Source organism: Prunus dulcis, chromosome 1, assembly GCF_902201215.1.
Source record: "Prunus dulcis chromosome 1, ALMONDv2, whole genome shotgun sequence".
Lineage (NCBI taxonomy): Eukaryota > Viridiplantae > Streptophyta > Magnoliopsida > Rosales > Rosaceae > Prunus > Prunus dulcis.
The window spans coordinates 29070692-29095200 of NC_047650.1; the positions used below are offsets into that span (position 1 = coordinate 29070692).

At 37.0% G+C, this 24509-nt stretch overlaps 4 protein-coding genes across 7 annotated transcripts; 2 read left to right on the top strand and 2 right to left on the bottom strand.

The window, feature by feature from the left end:
* Nucleotides 1–1563: 1563 nt before the first annotated feature.
* LOC117615066 lies at nt 1564–3065 on the bottom strand. Its single transcript, XM_034344060.1, has 2 exons — nt 2411–3065; nt 1564–2318 (listed from the first exon to the last, which is right to left on the bottom strand). Exons 1-2 carry the CDS (start codon nt 2993–2995, stop codon nt 1644–1646), a joined length of 1260 nt encoding a protein of 419 aa, XP_034199951.1. The 5' UTR covers nt 2996–3065; the 3' UTR covers nt 1564–1643.
* Nucleotides 3066–6611: 3546 nt separating this feature from the next.
* On the top strand, nt 6612–11886 carry LOC117613955 (uncharacterized protein YpgQ-like). Of its 4 annotated transcripts, none has more exons than XM_034342584.1 (8): nt 6612–7218; nt 7332–7362; nt 7745–7763; nt 7882–7979; nt 8336–8434; nt 8857–9029; nt 9270–9361; nt 11871–11886. In XM_034342584.1, exons 1-7 carry the CDS (start codon nt 6712–6714, stop codon nt 9354–9356), a joined length of 1014 nt encoding a protein of 337 aa, XP_034198475.1. In that variant the 5' UTR covers nt 6612–6711; the 3' UTR covers nt 9357–9361; nt 11871–11886. The 4 variants fall into 4 exon arrangements, with proteins under 4 accessions (XP_034198475.1, XP_034198472.1, XP_034198473.1 ...); XM_034342581.1 differs by lacking the exon at nt 11871–11886 and adding an exon at nt 9509–9669 and having other exon boundaries at nt 6613–7218; XM_034342582.1 differs by lacking the exon at nt 11871–11886 and adding an exon at nt 9520–9669 and having other exon boundaries at nt 6614–7218.
* Nucleotides 11887–16428: 4542 nt separating this feature from the next.
* On the top strand, nt 16429–19240 carry LOC117631470 (uncharacterized protein YpgQ-like). The gene is made up of 7 exons (XM_034364639.1): nt 16429–16801; nt 16915–16945; nt 17328–17346; nt 17465–17562; nt 17926–18024; nt 18447–18619; nt 18854–19240. The coding sequence occupies exons 1-7, from the start codon at nt 16613–16615 to the stop codon at nt 18938–18940; spliced, it is 696 nt and encodes a 231-aa protein (XP_034220530.1). The 5' UTR covers nt 16429–16612; the 3' UTR covers nt 18941–19240.
* A 964-nt stretch (nt 19241–20204) lies between these two features.
* Nucleotides 20205–22722, bottom strand: LOC117631453 (cytochrome P450 86B1-like). Its single transcript, XM_034364615.1, has 2 exons — nt 21070–22722; nt 20205–20880 (listed from the first exon to the last, which is right to left on the bottom strand). The coding sequence occupies exons 1-2, from the start codon at nt 22456–22458 to the stop codon at nt 20467–20469; spliced, it is 1803 nt and encodes a 600-aa protein (XP_034220506.1). The 5' UTR covers nt 22459–22722; the 3' UTR covers nt 20205–20466.
* Between the last annotated feature and the right edge of the window lie 1787 nt (nt 22723–24509).

A 24509-nucleotide genomic window follows, 5' to 3' on the forward strand; every position in this document is an offset into this window, starting at 1 on the left:
ATTTTATGGCCTTTTTGGGCAAGGGTTGTGGTCCCTATGAATGTTGAAGACGGAAATTTCAGAGAGGCAAAAACAAAGCAACGAAACAGAGGGATGAAAAGTTCTCAATCTGCATGTCAAATCTGCTATTCCATCAAATCATGATTGATTGAAAATATGTCATACATTTCGAGAAATTCTTTTATTTTTTAAGAGTAATATTACACTTATCACATTTTTATCTCATATTTTTATACCACATATATGATGTGACATATTCATATTATATGTTATATCAATTAACTCAATGAAGTGTATTTTAATAAAGAAAGTTTAATTAACAGTTTTTTTAAGTGTTAATAAGTCAATATATATATATATTAAATAATTTTAATTGATGTGCTTGTCTACCTCATTTGTCACATAAGATAATATGGAAATGTGGTATATAAATATAGTAAGAGTAACATTATTCTATTTTTAATGTTCTAGACTTTGTTTAAAGCCTAAGAACATCCAAAGTGCACCTCCACTTGCACTTATTTAATGATTAAAGAATCTTCGGGGTATATACATATTATAATTGAAATCATTATACATATGTTACAATTAAAACCGTTCATTTTTTATATCATCATATAAAGGTGATATATGTAGATAAAACAAAATCAATTAAATTTGAAAATGTTCATTTTGAAACTTGGGCTGTAAATGTTTTGATCTATATTGATTGACAAATGGCTAATAATATTTGTAACAAACATAATTAACACAAAACGTAGAATTAGGTTTATGTATAAACAAATGAAGTAAAGCCGTCAGCTTAAGAAAATTGCATTTGAACCGAGGGCCTAGATGGATAGGCACATTTGGAGTTGAAGATATAAGAAAAGGTCAAAGTTTGAATATACTCAGCAGCTTGGCATAAAGAACCAACATCCATGTTGTCATGTTGACTGAAAACAAAAATAAAAAAGGACTCGGACCAAGCTTGCATTCATTCTCGACGTGGTTTGCGGCAAACAAACCCACTGGCGTAGGATGAAATGGAAGTGTGATGATGGCATTGGCATATGTTATATAAATGAAAAATAATCATACACCAACCCCATTTCAGTTGTCTAGATTGTAGATAGACTTCCCAATTAGAGACGTAGCCTTGAATAATACTAATTCTAAATTTGGATATCTAATATTATATATATGATCATCTCACCTGTTATAACTAACCAATTAATAAGTTAAGGAAATGGGAAACAAAAAGAAGAAGATTTTGAAGAGAAAAAAGAGCTAATCTAGCTCGTTTGACGAAGGGCTCGTTTGAGACTGCTTTTCTAATAAGCACTTATGCTCATAAGCGCTTTTAATCAAAGCGTTTTTATTATAAAGTTGTTGAAAATTTAATAAAAAATCGAATGCTTCCTAAAAAAGCACTTGGGAGTGAAGAAGCCCATGACATTGCTTCTCCAGAAAGTGCTTCTATGGCCCAGAAACACTTTTTAACATTTCTGTCAAAGTACTTTCGGTTGTCATAAAGTGTTTTTAACCTTTCCAAAAGCACTCCCACACAAACCCGAAATAACATAACATAACAATATACATATTGCATACATAACATAACAAAACATAACATGATGTTTTCAATTGATATTCATGAAATAATATTATACATTAATATTATTATTATTATTATTGCGGTGATTATTCCTTTCAAGGAATCCCTCTAAGACCACCTTCTTCTTGTATTCCTCGGAATTCAAATCCAAGTCCGAAATAATACTAGCAGTGGCAGTGGCTGCAGCTGAAGAAGATGTGAAGCGAGGGAGGAAATAAAACCATGCGCACGTACACAGAATGGCGCACAATCGGCCCCAAAATAACATAATAATCAGCGTCACCACAATAATGGACATACCTACCAGTGGGTCCGAATTCTTCTTCTTCTTATTATTATTGCTCGCCATTAATATCACGGCCTGATGCTGATGTTGATGATCATCATCTGCTTTCGCCTTCACAGTCGACCCGGAGGATGAGGATGAGGAGGAATGTTTATTGTGTGGCAGAGCGGAATTGGCGGCCCGTCCACTCTGACGTTTCTGACTGGGGGAAGACTCAGAGTGCGACATCACCGCGCTGCTGGCTGTTCGACCACCACTGGATTTGGGCTTCTTCTCCTCCTGCTTAACTGGTGAACCGGGTTGGCTTCCTCCTCTTCCTCCTCCCGATCTTAGAGAATCAAATTTCCGGCGAAATGACAACCGCTTTTGACACGTGTCGTCTTTGGAAGACTCCAATTGTCTCCTCCTATTTTCGAGGATGATCGTGTTGCTCGTCGTCTAAAAACATTTACAGCCACCAACAGAAAATTAATTCACTAAATTAGTATAGTGCTGAATTAAAAACAAATAAGGGAATTCATTAATTATACCTGTGGAGGTGGTTTTTGGGTCTGCTGCGGGTCTGAGACTGTAGACAGCAGCAGCACATCCTCTCTCTGACTTGAGCCACCCGGCGGCTTTGCGTCCGTGACCGAGACTGTACGTTCGGCGTTGGAGACGAGCTTACCAGACTCGGAGTTTGACTTTGACTTTGACTTTTTTTTCTTCAAAGAGAATTTAACTTGCCGTTTGCCAGTCCCCGTACCGGAGGCGTCGATGGGGACGGTTTTGGTGGCCGACTTGTTGGCGCAAAACCTCCAGCTTGACCAAGAAATCAAGTACCAGCGTCGACTACTAGTGCTCGTTTTCATCTCGATATCATTAGACTTATTAATTTGGTGTTGTTGATGAAGATGATCACGATCATGATGGGATCGGATATAATCGGTTTCCGGGAACGACGACTTTGATCTGCTAGTTGTAAGCCGGCTGCTGCTCACTTTCCTGGAAAATCCGAAGCAACCGAGGAAACAACTAGTTTTGGGTTTGGATGGAGATGGAGATGGAGATGGAGTATTAGTACCAGTACTAGTAGTGGTGCTGGTTTTCTTTTGGACCAATTCCGCCATCGCCATGAAGGGAGAGCGTTGAACATAACACCCCAGCTCGCTCGCGCGCTCTCTCTCTCTCTCTCTCTCTCTCTCTCGCTCTAGGCGTCGACGGCTATATCTCAATATATTGATTTTAGGATTCATTTTTATTGTGAGAGAGTTAATTAATTGTTTAAATAAGGTGTTTGGTTAATTATTATGAGTTAATTAGGAATAGGCATTTATGACTTAGACTGTGGTGGCCAAGGAACAAGTCCTTACACGTTTTCACGTCGTCCACGTTTTCATCACCCCTCTCTCTCTCATCAAACCTAGTGCCGTTATTATTATTATTATTATTAGGATAATACTAGGCTTACCACCTTTATGAGAGAAGTAGTACATAATGTGTTACCACCTTTATGAGAGAAGTAGTACATAATGTGGTATAAAAATATGATAAGCCTAGCATTTTCTTATGCATTTTCTCCTCAACACAATCACATTTTCGTTGGCCCATAAAAAAAAGAGAAAAATCACATTTTCAATTGAGTTGAGTTGAGAGGTCCATCATCCATGTAAGCGAATATCAAATATATTCTTATTTATGCAATCCAGATCCAGTCACAACCTTATTAACTTGAGCATCATGGCCTGAAATTAATACGGTTGAACTGCCTGCAACCATATATACTAATCCAAATCATTTATATACAAACAAATCAATATTAAATTTATAGTTTGGATCACATGCATAATAATAAATTACCATCTTCTTTTTTTTTTTTTGCCTTAAATTATTGACAGATCAAATATCTATTTTCCTATCCAATTTTATTTCGACAGGAAATCTTAAGTAAGTTTGTGAAATTAAAGTATGAAGTTTGCTTATTATTTGAAAGATCTCTGAAGATATTATATTGAGAAACTATGTTGACATGAGCTGGCTCAAGAGTGACATTTATGGATCTCATATCAGTTAGCAAAACTGAATCTTTATTTATATAAGCTTGGCATTACTTTTAATTAAAGATATACATGTTCATATCATACGCGCTCTCCGTAATATCCATAACAATTTTCAAACATGAAAATTAGGGCCCGTTTGATAACTATTTCAATTTTAGTTTTTAGTTTTCATTTTTTGTGCTATAGTACAAAGGAAAAAGAGGGAGAATGAGAGTGGAGAGATGGAATTGAGAGGAAATATGAGAAGAGTGGATCAGATGGATAAATAACAAAAGTGAAAACAAAAACAAAAAACTGAAATCTATTTCAAATTGTTTTTATTTTCAAGTAATTGTTTTCACTTTTGTTACTCTTTCCTCTTATCTTCCTATCTCATTCTCACTCTCATTTTTTTCTATACTCTAACCAAAAATAAAAAATTAAAAATTAAAAAAATTCTCAAACGGGTCCTTAATAACTCGTTTTATATTTTGAAAAGTAATTACAATAGGTGAATAGGACGAGTATCTGTATTCCTTTTTCTTTTATCTTTTTGGTTCAATGATGTGATGATATTCAAATTTCCAGCTGCTCCATTAATGAAAAGAAAACAAAAACAAAGGAAACTTTCTTTCGTTTCAATTACAGAGGTCATATGTGTGTGTGTGGTTGCCACGTTTTTTGCTTTATGTCACTCAACTACATCTTCTTGCCCAGATAAACAAAGGAACTAAAAATGACCTAGCTGGTCTCAAGTTCTCAACTCAACTGGATGTTAGCCTTAGGGTCAGTTTGGTATTGTTGTACTGTAAAAATAATTGCTGTCAGATTTGATGTGAGAGAAAGTTGTTTGGTGTTTTGTAAACTTTTTGTTAAAAGTGTTGTTGGTACTAATTCCAGCACAATTAGAAAATGATTCATGCATAATCATCAAACCTAGTGCCTCTTCAAAACTGATTCATACATAATCAGAAAATGAAAGCACCTCATTAGCTGATTTCACTTATAGTTTTCTCTCACAACAATTTTTAACAATAAATAATTTTTTCATAGTTTACCAAATAGGCTGGCTTTCCAAACAATTTTAAAAATCACTTATCATCCCAAATAAGTAATGTCAAATGGGCACTTAATTACAAAAATCTGACCAAGACGGTAAGAACTAGTTTTTTTTAGTTGACCGAGTTAACATATTTGGACTACTTTTATAAAGGGTAATAAAAACAATTTCAAATAACTAAAAATGTCTTCTAAGATCGTTTGTAAATTCAAGTGCTAATGAGTTATAAAAACACTTAAATTTTAATAAAAAATTGTATATGCTTCTAATAAAATAACTTTAAAAAACAAACGCTCATATATAACTAGAAGTGCTTTCTACATAAGCATTCTATAGCGGGATCTAGTGATTGATTAAGGATTGTCCGAACTTATTAGTGCTAGGAGTGAAGAGTTTAGGATTCCACGTAAGAAAGGAAGAGAGTCAAAATTCAGTGAAGAAGGGGTTTACGATATTATGCTGGTTGTGGAACACCACTTTATAAGTTAATTTTCAAATTTGACTATGGATGCAGCTGGCTGCGTCTTGACCTTGACCCTGACCCTATATATAATAGGAGGAAAACTGAACAACCTACACAACACCAAGTAGCCAAGAATTTTACTGTAGTATATAAATACTAATACTAAACTACACACAGGGACTGACCCAACCACAGGCTAACCTGGGCTATAATCCAGGTGGCTTTTATTATTTTCCAGCCCAAAGTCACATGTAGCCCACCCTACAGCCTACCCTAATTCATGCATAGCCCTTCAATATGTTCAATTTTCTTGGTGGGTCATATGTTATTGGTAGAATGTTAGCAAACAATTATTTTATTGGTGGAATCTTAAAACTTTCTTTCCTCAATTTATTATTACTGAAATTTGGGGATTTTTCAAGGTTCAAGAAGTATAAATTAGGGATTTTTAATTCAGTGTTATGAATTATTAATTACGGATTTGCAATTAGGTGTTGTAAGTAAGGTAAATTTAGCCCACCTCATTTTGAAATCCTAAGTCTGTCTCTGATTTTAACTGCAGGCTCCCCAAAGCCACTAGGCCTTGTTCCGAATCCACCATCATCACCAACCTCGCCATGTAAACCTCCAGCCAATTTTGGAGCACAAGACCCTGGATTGAAATCATTATGTGCTTTCAATTTTAGGTTTTTGAATTGAGTAATGCTACACTTACCACATTTTTATCTCACATTTCTATACCACATGATGTGGCATGTCTAAATTATATGCCACATCAATTAAATCAATGAAGTGTATTTTAATTAAGACAATTAGAAAAACAAATAATTGAATAAATCATAAAATAAAATAAAATATTAAATAATTTTAATTGATGTGGTTGTCTATCTCAGCTACCACATAAGATGGTATAGGGATGTGGTATACAAATGTGATAAGAGTAGCAGAGAGAGAGAGAGAGAGAGAGAGGTTGGTGATGAGGGTGGATTCAGAACATGGGTGGTGGTGTCTTTGGGGAGGCTGGAGTTAAAACCAGCCAAAAGGTTGGGGGAAGAGGAAATAGGAAGAAAAAAAAAAACGACTCTGTCATGGTTGAGGAGAAATTACTCTTGATATATTAGGAGCTAAGCATTGTCCAGTTTGGGTTAGTTTTTTTTAAACCCTGGTTCAAAACGATGCTGTTTTGATGCCAAGTCATGAAATTTTTTTTGAAACCGCCTGGACCAAAACGAACGTCGTTTTGGCCGGGCAGTTTGAAAAAGAAAATAGCCCATCTGCGCAGCAGGCTCTATGGCATTTCGTCGAGCACCTTGCGTGCATCTTGGGGTCATCTTGCAGCTAGATATGCGGTCTACTCAGACCTCCACTGGCTGTCCACAGCCATATTTCCGGCCATTTCATGGGATCGTGCGACCCCTCTTGTCCCTTAATCAGTCCGCCACTGATCCTAATGGCAAGGACGAGCAGAGCAAGCCCTTTACTAGAAAAAAAAGACTGCAAGTCTTCCAGTCAAATCTTCCACTCCAATCCAAATACCAAGTAAAGATTAGTGTCTGCTCTCTAGAGAGAGAGAAGAAATTAAAGCAGGGAAGGGAAGGGAAGAGAACGATGGGGTCAGTGGGATCATGGGAAGAGACGGTGAGAAAGGCAGAGAAGCTGGTGGAGGAAGCCATGAAAGACAATGATGCATCCCACGACGCAGCTCACGTCTGGAGGGTCAGAGACCTCGCTCTCTCTCTTGCCCGTGAAGAACAAGGCCTCTCCCTCCTCTCCTCCAATTCCAACACCATGCAAATTGTTCGAACTATTCATTCCTTTATTTATTATCTTCTTGATATCTTGTCTAAATGAGTTTTGGAACTGAAGGACTTTTATAACGTTTCTTAATCGATAATTTTCTTCTTCGGCAGGTCGAACTTGCTGCACTTCTCCATGATATAGGTCAGTGTTGAGATCATAACTTTGAAGCTTGTTTTTGTGTGCTTCAATTAAATGGATTACATATGGGTGGATAATGGATATGGAGTTTTTTGGGGGAAGATTCATACTGCAAAACATGCGCCCGTTCCTAAATCTTTACTTTTAACTTCTCTTTGGCTACATGTAACCACATGCCTTCTTGCTTATGTGAGCTGTACTAATCAACTCAACTCATAATAATGGTATGCATATATCTACACAAACAAACCCATTTCTGCAAAATTCTGTTCTCCGTGGTTTTCATTTTATGCTTCTCCTTGCATGTTTTCAGCCTTGCTTTTATTTTCCTGTTCTCACCCTGTATACCCAACTGACCATATTAGTCTTTGGTTGCTCATTGCAGGTGATTATAAGTATTTGAGGTTTGTATTTTTCTCATTCTTTCTTTTCTTTTACCTTTTTATATTTCCTTTTTCTCTTTTCTATTTTCTTTTCTGGTTCTTGCATCTATTCATCCTTATGGCTAATGTTGGAATGTAGAGATCCCTCAGAGGAAAAAATTGTCGAAAACTTTCTTGACGAGGAGGGCATAGAAGAGAGTAGCAAAATGAAGATTTTAAAGATCATTAAGGGAATGGGTAAGTTGTAAGTTGGTTGCTGCTCCTTCTCAACTTTGTTTCTTCCCTATTCTGCTCTGCTGATATAATCTTGATTGCATTTGTTTGAGTTTAATGGTATAATCTACTTATCAGCATTTTGTACTGCATCAATGTCCACGCCATGTCTCTTTCCCATCTAGGAAACTGTTGCGTGTGTAAACACATGTACTAAAATATGCATCCCCTGTTTTTGCCATGTAATGTTTTATACCACTTAATAATCATATGCAATTTTGCAATTTCATTGTATTTTTTTATTTTTTGTTCAATTCTGATCTTTCTGCCAGCTCCTTTGTTCATTCATTTGGTTCTCTACCTGTACTTCTACTTTCCAGGTTTCAAAGATGAGCTTGCAGGGTCAGCAAATAATGATCTTCCTCCAGAATTTGGGGTTGTACAAGATGCTGACCGTCTCGATGCAATTGGTGCTATTGGTAATTTGTGTACTTGCTAATCAAATGCTTGGTTCTAAAACCATTGGATTTTGTCTACCTACTTTCTCTATGTAAAATTAAAATTGGGATTACTGCTGGAAAAGTAACGGTTGTGCATAGCTGTTTGCTCTATGCCCCAACGATCTTTGGTGTCTTCTTAATTGCCAATAATGAAAGACAGAAAAGTTTCATGTCTTTCCACCCTCTCTCTCTCTCTCTCTCTCTCTCTCTCTGTTTGTTTGTTTGTTTTTGTTTTTCTGGCTATGACCTTTCGCTTTGATTTGGTCCATATATTTCTCTTTCCTTGCCTTATTCCATTCCCCTTTTTTGTTTGAGGTATCTCCATTGTGAAGTTTGTTAAAAAAATGCTTTAGACGATAGAACAAATTATGCCATTTCACGCTGGTAGTCTTTTGGTACAGGAATTGCTCGTTGCTTTACTTTTGGTGGAAGTAGAAACAGAGTGCTACATGATCCTAACATTCAGCCTCGATCTGATTTATCCAAGGAAAAGTACATGAAAAAGGATGAGCAGACTACTGTGAATCACTTTCATGAGAAGCTTCTTAAGCTAAAGTCATTGATGAAAACAAAGGTAAATTTGTTGAAACAGAAGCATGATATTACACATTCCTCACATGGAATTTTCCTCATTTGCATCCATCATGCATCTTCGAGTCTCATCTGTGCTTGTGCTAAAGTGCATATATATATATATATATATATATAAAATTTATACAATGAGAATAGCTGGATGGTAAATCCATCTTTTGAATAACGAGAAAAATGTAAAGAATTATCAATTTGTGCTATGGAGTTTGGACATTGATTTCAGGCTGGGCAAAAGAGAGCTGAGAGAAGGCACAAGTTCATGGAGGAGTTTCTTGTGGAGTTCTATGAAGAGTGGGATGGGAGAGCTTGAATGAGGTGAGTTTACTTAATTTGATTTATCTCAGATAAGTCAGATATAACTCTGTCGCACTCCAAAATAAGGAAACAGAATTATAGCATACATGATGCTAACGATGTTGAATTTTCTGATTATGTTTGAACTTGTTGATTTTGCTCCTGGAGCCGGCGTCAAGATGCGGGATATAATATTCAAAACCTGTTGCTTGAATTTATGCAACTGTATTACCAAATATATTTATAGCATGAGTTTTTTCTTTGAGGGCTGTGCTAAGTAGATGAACACCAACCAAGGGAGTGGAAAAAAATTCAAAACATTACTGTTCTTTTGTTGATTGTTTGAGGAATTTGATGAGTGTAGTAGGAACCGTTACTAGGAATAAGTAATCAATTCGATGAGAACCAGCTCTTCTTCAAGGATTCTTTTCTTCAACGAGTCTATTGGATCAATACATCCTAATGGTATCCACGGATTATGAGACGGTGTATAGTACCCGATTTCTGTTGCTCACGGTCACCACATCTTATTCACCAAAATTTCTCCCAGGTTATGTGCTAGCGCACATGTAAGTGTTTTATCTGTTAGAAATGTGAAATTCAAAGTGGGTTCATATTTGCATAAATTCAAAAATGGTACATCATTGGACAAACAGAATTTGGTAAACAAAGTTGGTGAGTTTAGAAGTAGTCTTTCTTGTATTGTCATGATGTGAGTTAACTTTAAGGTGAGGGTCGGGTACGGACCGAGGTATCCTGGAAGAGGAAGCAAAAATGTGCACCAACCTCAAACAGAGAAAAAAGCCTCACGTTCGCGGAGGGAGTTCAAAGTTTCAAACCCAACCGCAGACTGCAGTGAAAAGAGTGTTGGTCATGAGTTGGTCGCCAAACTAAGCACTAGTTTTTTTAAGTTGACCGAGTTAACATATTTGGACTACTTTTATGAAGGCTAATAAAAACAATTTCAAATAACTAAAAATGTCTTCTGGCATCGTTTATATTAGGTAAATTGAAAATACATGAGATATCTATTCATTTTTGTAGAAATGTCACCTGTACTTATCCATCAGTTTCAATTTGTTACTTTAAAGAAAAATTTAGGAGAAATGTCATCTTAATTTTTCAAAATCCATGATTTGTCATCCGACTTTAACACTATCCATTTTCAAGGGTATCTTAGTCTTTCCATTTTCAAGAAAAGAAACAAAGAAAAAATAGACCTCTCCCTCCCTTTCTCCCCCACTCCAACTCCACCCGCCCCAAAAACACATCGCATAGAAAAATACTAAAAATAAAAAATAAAAAAATAAAAAAAGGTGGACTCTGTTTGGGTAGGCTGAGGGAATTTGTGCGTTGAGGGTAGGTGTTTCATGGTAGATGGGGGAGGAAGGCGTTATGAAGAGGGAAGGGGGAATGGATTTTAAGGTTGGCGGGGTTGGTTGGAGCTGCTGGTGACGCACATGGGATGAGGGAACGTGAGATTTTTCTTCTTTCAATTTTAATTGTTTAAAATATATAAAAAAAATTAAGAATGATTTTTTCATTTTTAAAATATCCTTAAAAATGGAAAGACTAAAATGCCATTAAAAATGAATGAAAAATTGAATGGTGTTAAAATGGGATGACAAATCATGGATTTTGAAAAATTAAGGTGATATTTCTCTCAAATTTTTCTTTAAAGTGATAAATTAAAACTGAGGTATAAGTTCAAGAGACATTTCTACAAAGGGTAAATTATTCAAATGGTTCTCAAATTTATACCCGATTTACATTTTGCTCCCTCAATTAAATTATTTGTTCAAATTGTCCATCAACTCTACATTAATCGCTCTATTGATTCAACCGTTACATTATGTTAATGTTGCCGCCAAATGTAAGGGTAAAACCGTCCATAGCCGTCCTATGTTCTCCAAATAAGTGATATAGGTGATAAAGTGGTGATAAAGCAGTGATATATAAGTCAAAAGTCTTATTTGGCCCCACAAATATAGTATGTGCTGCTCACATGACTAAATTTAATAGAAAATGTAACGGTATGACCAAAGTGCCGATTAATAAAGAGTTGGTGGACCTTTTGAACGAATAATTTAGTTTAGGGACCAAAATGTAAAAAATGTACAAATTTGAGTAATTTACCTTTTCTACAAAAATCACTTTTTGTAATTCATGTATTGGAAATTTAGCAATAAATAAAGGTAATGGAAATTTTATTTAGGGAGCTGATTTTCTCACTCCCTTTTACTTCACTTACACTTTCTTTTGCTTTTTAATAGCTTTGAATTATTATTTTTTTTTTTGGTTCTTTCTCTTTTCTATTCTTCCATTATCTTACATTAAGGTTTTGATAACTGGAATTAAGAAAAGTTAACAAAAAAATAAAACAAAAAACAAAAAACAAAAAATGGAAATTGATAGAAATGTGAGTATTTGTAAGCCAAATTTTTTATTTTTTATTTACCAAATATGTGAGTGCCATTTATCTTTGTTGTAATTAATAGATAATAAATTTTTTGGGCTAACATGTTTACAGGTAGAATGACAGGAGCCGCCCTAGATTCCCTCTTGGAATCCGTGACGAACCCTGCTTCCCATCAGACATCTATCCGATGTCGAACCCATTTTACTAAAAAGCCATGTAACATTAATTTAAATGAATAAACAAATTGACTTCTGTCAAAATCTCCTCTGAAAAGTACACTTTACCAAAAAATTTCCACTTGCTAAAAACAATAGAAAATAACTTCCCAACAGGCAGCACACACAATGCTAAGCACATAGTTTACAGGATAGGCCTCGGGCCTCAACTTCAACCCTACATGGGCATTAACAGAGCAATCTGAGGATTTACGTTTACAACCTGGGGAACAATAAAGTATAAAAAGATAAAGAAGAAGTTCTTATAGAGTGGACAACCGCAATGCCTCGACATGGTGGTCTCGACCTCGGATATCTAGAACCTGAGGGAGCAAAACATAAACTGTAAGTGGACGAAAACAAAGTGTTTAACATAATTTATATGCAACATTCATAACTCATCCGTTTTAGAAAATAATGCCAAGTACAAAAATCCTTTGTATGCATACATATATACCAACCGATACTTGAAAATTATTCTATTAAATTTGTACCTTAGCATACCATAATGAAAACCATATCTTTAATACTACCTCAATTTCTTGAAAAACATTGTCTACTCAAGCATTTAATCCTTATTATAAAATTCCACCCCAAATATTCCGTTATTACAGAATATAATCAATATAATAAAAAATTCTCCTTTTCCTGCAACCATACTCTTTCTTAGGCATATACTCGCAAACATATAAAATTTCAAGTATTTCCAAATAATCCAACTCAAATCCAAACTTATTTTCAAATGCTCATACATGCGCAGAGTAGTCTCAATGCACATGCTCAGAAAACTCAACTTGGAAATAAGCCCACAAATGTACCCACACAAATACCCATATACATATATATACACACACAGTCAGAATTTACACATCATCATTACGTACCGTGGGAAACAATTCAACTGGGGGATTGTTTGACTAGACCACAAGCAAGAATCCTCAATACTCATGTGGCTAGAGATGAGCCATCCAACAGAGGACTGTAGCTCCCAAACACGCACATCAGAATCCTTAATGCGTGTGCGGCTGAAATAAGTCCTATGCTCTCAAATTGCCCATCAAGGGCCTACTGCACACCCCGCCAAGGGTACCCAAGTTCCGACATATCCAAGTATCCATCGTTTCCCAATATCAATATCCAATGGGAGGTACATATAATGGTGTGTCATCGCCAAAATCCGAAATTCACTTTCATAAACTAATATATATAATAGAATACACTCTCCCTTATGAAATCCACAAAAGTCATATTCATGAAAAAGTCCAATTCGTAAACTCTTCCGAAAATCATATAACCCAAAACATAATATTCAAAAAACAAAATCCATAACTTAATAGGTATGACCAATTTTGAAAATTCCCATAAGACTTTGATAAATATCCAAAATCCTTAAAACCAAGTTCCATGTTCAAATTTCATAAACAAACCCAATATCACCCAATTCATGTACTTTAAAATAATAAAAATAATGATCCCTGGAAATCCCATATCATATTCCGATAAAATCATAATTCAAAACCCACAATCCATATACTTTACAACTAACAATAAGTTCTAGTAATCCCAGAAGATACTATAAAGCCATAGTTAAAACATATATCAAATCCCATAATCCCAATAAGTTCTAAATCAAATCTTATTTATGCATGCAATTCTATATTGGAAAAATAATGCTCATTTAAAACAATGTCCACTCACAACAAGTCCAACGTTGCTCAATCCTGAGAGGGCTCTTCCTCTGGAGTACATGAAGTATGGGCACCTATTTGAGAGAATAAACAGACTTAATTAAAAAACTTACCAAACAACGAACTTTAACTCATAACTCTAGTTCCCGGGTCTTGAAGTTTGCACAACCTTTAAGAAACTTTATAGGGTCATTCTAATATTTCTCGAAGGATGAGACAGTCCTGGAAGACTCATGGTCAACCGAGCGGTCAAACTTCTCATACTAGACAGTCGGGCCCCCGGGGCCCACGACGTTCGATTTCCGATCAAAAAGTTCATATAGGTCCAACAAAGTCTACTAAACAAGTCCCGAAGGTTTGGTCTCAATCGAGCGGTGAAATCTAAGCCAATCGCACGATCGGATGATGATCGTTTCGCCTAAACTTAGAATAATTGATTCAGAGTATCCGGGACTCTGATTTTCAATCCAAGTTCCTACACAATTCTAGAGTTACCGAGAACACCATATTTGAAATTAGAACCGATCAAACGTTTCGAACCTATCGAACCCGAATATCGCATAATAAGCACAATATCTGTTTGATAGTCAAACAGTAACCAAATTCAAATCTGAGCACACCGTCGTGCTTAGGACAACATGGGGAACATTTAAGAACACAATGGGCCGCCGCCACCCTCTGTCGACATCATGTGGGTGTTTCGAGAAATTTTCGCCTTACAATACCTATATCAAAATGTTCAGACTAACAAGGGGAGCATTTTTTGTCTTGGACCCCGGCCAAAAAGTGGCTGGAACTAGGTGAATCGAAGCCAAATCCGTGAGGGTTTTGGGCGAAACTTCTTTGCTTCACAACGGTAGCAACAACTACTAATGGTGTCTCTCGACCTGGGGCAAAACAAGAGGGATGAGATAGCTACCTGTTCAAAGTGGTGGAGCGACCTAAAGTGGCCGGTGACGGTGGAAGTTTTTGCCTAAATTTCTTATCAATCAAGTCTGAAATCCTTGAGGTTTTGAGCTTGGAAAATGGCTGGGTTAGACAGAGAACGTCGATACGAAACTTTTGTAACCAATTTCGCATGAGATGAAACCTCCAGTCAAAGTTCCAGCATCGAGCGGAGAGAGAGAGGGTCGCAGGGAGAGAAACTGAGAGAGAGAGAGAGAGAGAGAGAGAGAGAGAGCTGTCTGGTTTTAAAAATCTGACTTTGGAAAAATTATAGTTGTGCCACTGCACTTCCGCAGACCACAACTTCTTCCTTTTAAGTCGGAATTGAACCTACCGCTTGTATACGAACTTGTATCGTTGAGCTCTATGCAACGATACATCTTATTTCCCCAAATTCCTTCCTTAACAAAAAGTAACCCTACCCCAAGGGCAAAATTGTAATTTCATAAATAAATAAATAAAAATAAAAATGATTAAATTGGGTCGGGGTGTTACATAAAAGAACCAAAGAATGCAACTAACCAAACTATGTTTAGGAGCATAGATATGTAGAGAGCAAGGTATACATAATAGTCTCAGATTTTTATTCTTTCACAATATTAGTAAGTGAATGTACATGTCTTCTTATTAAAGGAAATTGTAGGGTAGGAGTAGAATAGTAAACAGAAAGAAGTAAGGGCATGTTTATGTATCAGTAATGGAGAAAGTAAGGAATCAGAGAATTTAGAAATCGGGGAACTACTGAATCGGTATGGGAAGAATCATTCTCATTAAGCTGTTTACTAAATATATGAAATTAGCAAAGGAATGGAGTTGATTCCCATTGTTATTGTTTACTAACTTTCATGAATTAGAATCCAAATTAATTTGATTACTAAAATGCCCTGCACATTTTCACCACAACACATATATAATTCTCAAATTGGCTAAATAGACCAAACTAATCCTGCAGCAAACTAGTAAGGTGGTATAAACATGAGGAATCAATATGCTGAATAAGATGAACAACAGGTGCCCAATTCAATGGTAATGTTAATAACACCTTTGTCCAGAGCTAATTTCAAACGACAAATAAACTCCAATAAATATATATCTTTCACCTACGTAACTAGTAAACAATCAAATAATAATAACATGCATCATCTTCATAAGATTAAATACATGGAAATTCTTGGAATTGAGTTTTAATTTTTTTTTAAGGGTTGGAGCGTCTTGGAACTTTTTGGCGTGAGTTTTTATTTTTTAGGGTTTGTGGTGTTTTGGAATTATAGTAAAGTGGTAAGGGTATTTTTGGAAGTTATGAAGAGAAAACAGGAATGAGAATCGTATCGACTACTCCCCCCTAGTTGATCTGATACTTAGTTATGAGGGGATGTGATTACGGATTTTGATGTGGGATTCACTTATTTTTTCATTCCTGATTGCAAGTAAACGCTAGGAAAGTCAAAAATGAAAATCATTCTTTTTCCTCCCATACCCATTACTGATACGTAAACATGCCCTAAGAGTAGAATAGTAAAGAGAAAGAACAAAAAATAACAAAATTGATTAAAAAGTATTTTAAAAACAAAAAATAATTGTAAATGAAGAAAAGGGGAGTGGGAAAATCACCTCCCTTTATTTATTGTATTTGTGTTTGTATTTATTTAATAAACTATCAATTGAGAAAAGAAAATTAAAAGAAGCGGGAGACGAGACCACGATGGAGGGAGAGGTGTTTGAATTGAAGCCCGGGGGACGGATGAGATCCAAAGGTAGGTCAGGACCACATCAAGTAACCACTAGCTGTTTGGGCCTGACGATGCGAACCCGAACCTGGATGGATCGGATCCTAATGGCAAGGAGGAGGAGGAGAAGCAGAGCAAGCCCTTCACTATAAAAAAAAAAAATACTGCTAGTGTTCCAGTCAAATCTTCCATTCCAATCCAAATACCAAGTATCGATTAGTGTCTGCTCTCTAGAGAGAGAGAAGAAATTAAAGCAGGGAAGGGAAGAGAAGAGAACGATGGGGTCAGTGGGATCATGGGAAGAGACGGTGAGAAAGGCAGAGAAGCTGGTAGAGGAAGCCATGAAAGACAATGATGCATCCCACGACGCAGCTCACGTCTGGAGGGTCAGAGACCTCGCTCTCTCTCTTGCCCGTGAAGAACAAGGCCTCTCCCTCCTCTCCTCCAATTCCAACACCATGCAAATTGTTCGAACTATTCATTCCTTTATTTATTATCTTCTTGATATCTTGTCTAAATGAGTTTTGGAACTGAAGGACTTTTATAACGTTTCTTAATCGATAATTTTCTTCTTCGGCAGGTCGAACTTGCTGCACTTCTCCATGATATAGGTCAGTGTTGAGATCATAACTTTGAAGCTTGTTTTTGTGTGCTTCAATTAAATGGATTACATATGGGTGGATAATGGATATGGAGTTTTTTGGGGGAAGATTCATACTGCAAAACATGCGCCCGTTCCTAAATCTTTACTTTTAACTTCTCTTTGGCTACATGTAACCACATGCCTTCTTGCTTATGTGAGCTGTACTAATCAACTCAACTCATAATAATGGTATGCATATATCTACACAAACAAACCCATTTCTGCAAAAGTCTGTTCTCCATGGTTTTCATTTTATGCTTCTCCTTGCATGTTTTCAGCCTTGCTTTTATTTTCCTGTTCTCACCCTATATACCCTACTGACCATATTAGTCTTTGGTTGCTCATTGCAGGTGATTATAAGTATTTGAGGTTTGTATTTTTCTCATTCTTTCTTTTCTTTTACCTTTTTATATTTCCTTTTTCTCTTTTCTATTTTCTTTTCTGGTTCTTGCATCTATTCATCCTTATGGCTAATGTTGGAATGTAGAGATCCCTCAGAGGAAAAAATTGTCGAAAACTTTCTTGACGAGGAGGGCATAGAAGAGAGTAGCAAAATGAAGATTTTAAAGATCATTAAGGGAATGGGTAAGTTGTAAGTTGGTTGCTGCTCCTTCTCAACTTTGTTTCTTCCCTATTCTGCTCTGCTGATATAATCTTGATTGCATTTGTTTGAGTTTAATGGTATAATCTACTTATCAGCATTTTGTACTGCATCAATGTCCACGCCATGTCTCTTTCCCATATAGGAAACTGTTGTGTGTGTGTGTGTAAACACATGTACTAAAATATGCATCCCCTGTTTTTGCCATGTAATGTTTTATACCACTTAATAATCATATGCAATTTTGCAATTTCATTGTTTTTTTTTTATTTTTTGTTCAATTCTGATCTTTCTGCCAGCTCCTTTGTTCATTCATTTGGTGCTCTACCTGTACTTGTACTTTCCAGGTTTCAAAGATGAGCTTGCAGGGTCAGCAAATAATGATCTTCCTCCAGAATTTGGGGTTGTACAAGATGCTGACCGTCTCGATGCAATTGGTGCTATTGGTAATTTGTGTACTTGCTAATCAAATGCTTGGTTCTAAAACCATTGGATTTTGTCTACCTACTTTCTCTATGTAAAATTAAAATTGGGATTACTGCTGGAAAAGTAACGGTTGTGCATAGCTTTTTGCTCTGTGCCCCAACGATCTTTGGTGTCTTCTTAATTGCCAATAATGAAAGACAGAAAAGTTTCATGTCTTTCCACCCTCTCTCTCTCTCTCTCTCTCTCTCTCTCTGTTTGTTTGTTTGTTTTTGTTTTTCTGGCTATGACCTTTCGCTTTGATTTGGTCCATATATTTCTCTTTCCTTGCCTTATTCCATTCCCCTTTTTTGTTTGAGGTATCTCCATTGTGAAGTTTGTTAAAAAAATGCTTTAGACGATAGAACAAATTATGCCATTTCACGCTGGTAGTCTTTTGGTACAGGAATTGCTCGTTGCTTTACTTTTGGTGGAAGTAGAAACAGAGTGCTACATGATCCTAACATTCAGCCACAATCTGATTTATCTAAGGAAAAGTACATGAAAAATGATGAGCAGACTACTGTGAATCACTTTCATGAGAAGCTTCTTAAGCTAAAGGCATTGATGAAAACAAAGGTAAATTTGTTGAAACAGAAGCATGATATTACACATTCCTCACATGGAAATTTCCTCATTTGCATCCATCATGCATCTTCGTGTCTCATCTGTGCTTGTGCTAAAGTGCATATATATATATATATATATCATCTGTACAATGAGAATAGCCGGGTGGTAAATCCATCTTTTGAATAACGAGAAAAATGTAAAGAATTATCAATTTGTGTTATGGGGTTTGAACATTGATTTCAGGCTGGGCGAAAGAGAGCTGAGAGAAGGCACAAGTACATGGAGGAGTTTCTTGCGGAGTTCTATGAAGAGTGGGATGGGAGAGCTTGAATGAGGTAAGTTTACTCTCAGATAAGTCAGATGTAACTCTGTCGCACTCCAAAATGAGGAAACAGAATTATAGCATACTTGATGCTAACGATGTTGAATTTTCTGATTATGTTTGAACTTATCGATTTTGCTCCTGGAGCCCGTTTCAAGATGCGGGATATAATATTCAAAACCTATTGCTTGAATTTATGCAACTGTATTACAAAATATATTTATAGCATGAGTTTTTTCTTTGAGGGCTGTGCTAAGTAGATGAACACCAACCAAGGGAGTGGAAAAAAATTCAAAACATGACAGTTCTCTTGTTGATTGTTTGATGAACATTTGGTGAGTGCAGTAGGAACATTTGGTGAGGGAGTGGAAAAAAATTCAAAACATGACAATTCGATGAGAACCAGCCCTTCATCGAGGATTCTTTTCTTCAACGAGTCTATTGGATCAATACATCCTAATGGTATCCAGGGATTATGAGACAGTGTATGGTACCCGATTTCTGTTGCTCATGAGACAGTAGTCTTTCTTGTATTGTCATGATGTGAGTTAACTTTAAGGTGAGGGTCGAGTACGGACCGAGGTATCCTGGTAGAGGAAGCAAAAATATGCACCAACCTCAAACAGAGAAAAAAGCATCACGTTCGCTGGAGGGAGTTCAATGTTTCAAACCCAACTGCAGACTGCAGTGAAAAGAGTGTTGACTGAGGTCATGAGTTGGTCCCCAAACTTCCCTATTCTAGCCCTATGTAATTTGTATTCCCACCAGCGAGGCTTGACGCTTGAGGGAGGTTTGCGTATTTGATGAAATGCCTACAGAACAGAACAGAACAGAAGCAATGAAGTGTGAAATGAAATGTATGAAAATCGTCTGTCAAATCAGAACTATAGAAGCAAAACTGTTTTTTCAAAAAACTATACTAGCTTTCCCAAAGGGTATAGGAGCTTGTGCGTGGGCCCACCCAACCCAACACAACTTGGGAAGGAAGGGAAGGAATTACTCATTATCTATCTATCCTTTCTTTTGGGGAGGAACAGGAACTAATAGGAATTTGGAAAGGTAAGTTCAGTAGATGCATATAGCTAGCTTCAGTGATAGATACAGCCGCACTTGCTTGCATACTCAGTCTCTCATCTCTCCACCAACGTTAACGTTGTGTGATGAATATATAAGAGAGAGAGAGAGAGACAGAGACAGAGACAGGTGAACAAATTATATGTGGATTATTCAGATGTATATGAGGAAGAATCCAAATTTTAAACAATCCAAGCGTACACACAACTCCATCATTATTTATTCAAATATAACTATATTCCCAAATGCATCCCTGCCCTATATCTATATATTCTCTACAGATTTTCAATCATCTTTATGGGTATGGAAATACCACCATTTATCTGTAAAAGACAACAAGATCACCAAATACTCCCACCCCAAAACAAAACCCAAAAAAAAATAATAATAAAGCCCGTACATACTATGAACAGTAGCATATAATATATAGATATGACACTTAACTAATTATATATTAGGATTAATCTCCAATACTATTGATTAACTTTTGGCGCTGAGCATGGTCACGCCTTTGGAGAGTGACCTTCAAGCCATGCTTCATGTACATTGTCAATGCGAGCTTTGGCTGCACGGGGTGATGCTCCACCACCTTCACATGGTATCGATAAATGATGGAGGCAGCAACGAACTTCATTTGATAATAAGCGAAATCTTTCCCCAAGCACAGCCGAGGACCGCCATTGAAAGCCGTAAATTTGTAGGCCGGCTCACTCATGAAGCGGCCGTCCGAAGGTCGTAGCCACCTCTCAGGCTTGTAGTCCCTGCAGTCCTTTCCCCAAATTGCCTCCGTTCGCCCCATGCTGTAAATTGCGTATATCACTTTTGTTCCCTTCTTCAGTATTGTTCCATCCGGAAATATGTCATCTTCAATTACCTATAAATATACATATATACCCATTACTCAATTCAATTCAACAACTAATTGCCAATCAAAATGCTTTTTTATTTTTGTTTTTATTTTCTGGAATATTATATAAAAGAATAATTACCAATCTATATATGAATTGTGTTCAAACTAATAAAAGAATAAATAAATAAATGATCGATGCGCAATTGAATTTACCTCCTTGTGATCCAGTGGAACCGAAGGATACAACCTTAGAGCCTCTGAGAGAGCTGCCTGAAGATACTCCATCTTCTTTATCTCTTCTGGCTTGAAGACTACAGTTTCATCATCATCATCGTTGATAATATCATTGTTGGTATGAGATCGACGGTCGTGATCTGATGATGACCTTGCACCCACTATCCTGCACACTTCTTGAAGAATCTTGTGCTCCACCTCCGGATTTTGATGAAGCAGCCAGAAGAACCAGCTCAGCGCCACTGATGACGTGTCCCTCCCAGCCAGTATGAAGTTGACGCATATGTCCTTCAAGAACTTGTCTGAAAACGTCTCTCCGTTCTCGTCCTTCAACCCCATAAACACCGTTAACAGGTCTGATCTTTGCTTCTTCGTATGATCAGTTTCAGTAACACCACCACCAGAATTATTATTGAGCAGTAATGATGCAAGTTCTTTCTTCCTCGTCCGAATGACATCCTCGGCGAACTCATCCACTCCTTTGATGGACATCTTAAGCTTCCTCTCCGGCCCCAAGTTAAGGTACCTCATGGCCTTCCACAAGCCCATGGGGGTCACAAAGCGCATCATCGTTGCTTCTGTTGCGTCCTCAAATGCCTGAGCAAATGGTATTTGGGGTAACCCCAGCTGCAAGCAGCCGGGATCGACGCCAAATGCGATCATGCAAACGTTGTCAAAAGTTAACCTCAAAAGAATGTCTTGGAGGTCAATTGCAGCAGCCGAGTGTTTGATGGAGTCCTCTAAGACAGGTAGGAGGCGGGTGTGGACCAGCTCGAACAAGGAATCCGCCGTCAGTTGGCGGAACTTAGCTGAGTGGAATTCAATGCTGGCCGTCTTCCTTTGTCGCTGCCAGGTCTCGTCGTCTGCGCTGAATATGCCATCCCCAAGAAGGTCCCGAACGGTGTCTCTGAAGTAAGGGCCTTTGGGGAAAATGGAGAACTTGGTCTTGAGTAGGTGCTCCAAGTTACGAGGGTCGGAAGTGACGACGCAGTTGAAGCTGCTCAAGGAAGGGCCTTTGAACCGAAACGTCCCGTTTTGACGGTAAAGAATTTCGGAAACCCACTCATACAGGTTGGTTTGGGGTCCAAGTACGGCAAGAGAGAGAGAGGGTAACATGCCAAGCAGGGGCCAAACGGGTAGGCCATGCTGCCTCTTCTGCCTCAAGGAGTGTATGGTTACAAAAACAAAGAGAGCCAGAAAGAGCTCCAAGATTTGGATATGGTGGAGGAAAAAGAGTTGCCGAGCAACTAAGTTTCCGACTACAAAGTTTTCAGAGGAGGCGAGGGAGGTGAGATTAGTGGTAGGAGAAGGAGGAGGAGGAGGATGAGGGGTGATCATTTTGTTTGAATGAGAGGAGGGGAAGGGCATGTGAGATATGTGATGAGAGAGTGGGTTATGCAGGTATTAATATTGAGAAGGAGAGAGTATATATGTATGTAATATATAATGGTTGGTTGGTTAATTAGGTTGCGAAGTGGTACGGTGGGGGTGGTCATGTGTTATATGAGGGGGTGGAGTCTGGAGACTGGAGGAGAAGGTGGTCATCTCATCACTCATGACTTGTAATTGTGAGTGTGTTTCTTGGCGTGCATGTTTTGTGTATTTTACCCAACGGGTTTTGATTTTGGTGAGCTGAAATGTGCCGTGTGGCAGGCTGCTTTACTTTGCTGCCATATATATATGCATATTTCTTTATGTTTGCCTGCTTTTCTTTGTTTTCTAATGCAAGTAAGGAGGTAACTGAATGCATGCATGCTTACGTGTATGAATGAATAAATGTCTCTCTTTTAGTGTGAGTCAGCAGAAAACTAGTGAATTTGAGTTTGGGGAATATTATATTGTTATATACAGATAGGAATTAAGGTAGGTGTTGGGTGATTAGGAATTAAAATTTGGAGGGTTTTGTAAGAAAGAGGTACAATAAAATATAGAGTCGTTAAAACTTTTGGAGTGGAAAGGAGAGAGAGAGAGGAGACTGTGGAACGGAGGTTGAGAAGTGGATGCGACGGATTACCTACGATGCAACTATTTCTACACTTTTAATTTATCAAGTTTCCTTTTGCTATTAGCGTACTACTATAATATTATTTATTATTAATTAGTATCATTATTATTATTTTATTTTTTTTTGATACAAACGATAGTTTAAATTATGAGATAGGGAGTTTCTCACACAAGAATTGATGGATACCGTGGGTGTTTGAACATAAAACTTCTAATCCATAAGTTAAGGCAATTTTCCAATGAAATAGACCATGTTGAGCTTTACTTTTCTTGAATGATTATATCTTCGCATTCTCGCATCCATAGAAATAGAAAAAGAATAGAAGAAATAGAAGGGTGACCAACATAACATAAAACATGCATGCGTCATGCATATGTAATACGAGGAAAAAGCCCGGGCAGTTATATTTGAAAGTTTTGTGTTGACTGTTGATAAATGAATGAATTAAAATTAGTTAGTTGGCTAGCTAATAACCTAGTACAATACATTAAACTCAAATAAAATATTTTAATTATGTAAGTGGGTTGGGTGACAGGATTTGTCAAAGGGTGATTTTATTGGTAATCTAAAATTTGCTTTTTTTATCTCACATTTTTTTTACACCCCGTTAAATTTTAGTAAACTTTAAAATTACTCATTACACCTCATTTTTCTTTATAAATTGTTCTCATGAACCTCATTTCTTAACTTATCTATATAAATCCCACTGAAATCGTTACCTTATTTAAGTGGTAGTCTACTGAATTTGTTTCCGTTTTTCAATGGTTGTCCACTGAATGTGTTTCTGTTTTTCAGTGGTAGTCCACCGAATCCGTTTCAGTTTTTTAGTGTTAGTCTACCGAATTTGTTTCCATTTTTAAGTGGTAGTCCACTAAATTCGTTTCTTGTTTCAGTGAATTCGTTTCTTGTTTTAGTGATCATGTACTGAATTCGTTACTGAGTTTGTATTTAATATTGTTTTTTAGATATGAAGAGGGCTCACAAAGGTACGACTGAGGCTTCATCATCTCGACCTAATAGACAGCGTCCCACAGCCTTAACGATGAGACATAAAGCGGTGAGGTTAGCTCCTTAAGAGGACCAGCCCCAGCATGGTCCCCTAGACCACTTTAAGGATACTACAGAGCTTGAAGATGTAGCTGCTACTCATGATAGTACTTTTGACACAGAGATTGAAGATGTAGTTGCTACGCATGATAGTAATGTTGACGCAAAGGTTGAAGATGTAGGTGCTACTCATTATAGTAATGTTGAGGTAGATGTCTAGCCTACTGAGCCATCTCGAGTAGGTTCCATTGATCAATCTTTACTTACGAGTTTTAAAATTCACATAGCAGCTGCAATTTGGAATAACCAGGTAAGTCGTTTTACTGTAACAATAGAAAGTAGAATATAAGTCTTGTTCATGGTAATT

Excerpts from the sequence above, each read along its gene's own strand:
- LOC117615066 (XM_034344060.1), bottom strand. The coding sequence starts at position 2,995 with ATGGCGATGGCGGAATTGGTCCAAAAGAAAACCAGCACCACTACTAGT. Across the intron at positions 2,319-2,410 it reads CCCAAAAACCACCTCCACAG|ACGACGAGCAACACGATCAT; the intron begins GTATAATTAATG and ends AAATGTTTTTAG.
- LOC117613955 (XM_034342584.1), top strand. The coding sequence starts at position 6,712 with ATGGCATTTCGTCGAGCACCTTGCGTGCATCTTGGGGTCATCTTGCAG. Across the intron at positions 8,435-8,856 it reads CGATGCAATTGGTGCTATTG|GAATTGCTCGTTGCTTTACT; the intron begins GTAATTTGTGTA and ends CTTTTGGTACAG. Across the intron at positions 9,030-9,269 it reads AGTCATTGATGAAAACAAAG|GCTGGGCAAAAGAGAGCTGA; the intron begins GTAAATTTGTTG and ends CATTGATTTCAG.
- LOC117631470 (XM_034364639.1), top strand. The coding sequence starts at position 16,613 with ATGGGGTCAGTGGGATCATGGGAAGAGACGGTGAGAAAGGCAGAGAAG. Across the intron at positions 16,802-16,914 it reads ATTCCAACACCATGCAAATT|GTCGAACTTGCTGCACTTCT; the intron begins GTTCGAACTATT and ends CTTCTTCGGCAG. Across the intron at positions 18,620-18,853 it reads AGGCATTGATGAAAACAAAG|GCTGGGCGAAAGAGAGCTGA; the intron begins GTAAATTTGTTG and ends CATTGATTTCAG.
- LOC117631453 (XM_034364615.1), bottom strand. The coding sequence starts at position 22,458 with ATGCCCTTCCCCTCCTCTCATTCAAACAAAATGATCACCCCTCATCCT. Across the intron at positions 20,881-21,069 it reads TTCCACTGGATCACAAGGAG|GTAATTGAAGATGACATATT; the intron begins GTAAATTCAATT and ends GTATATTTATAG.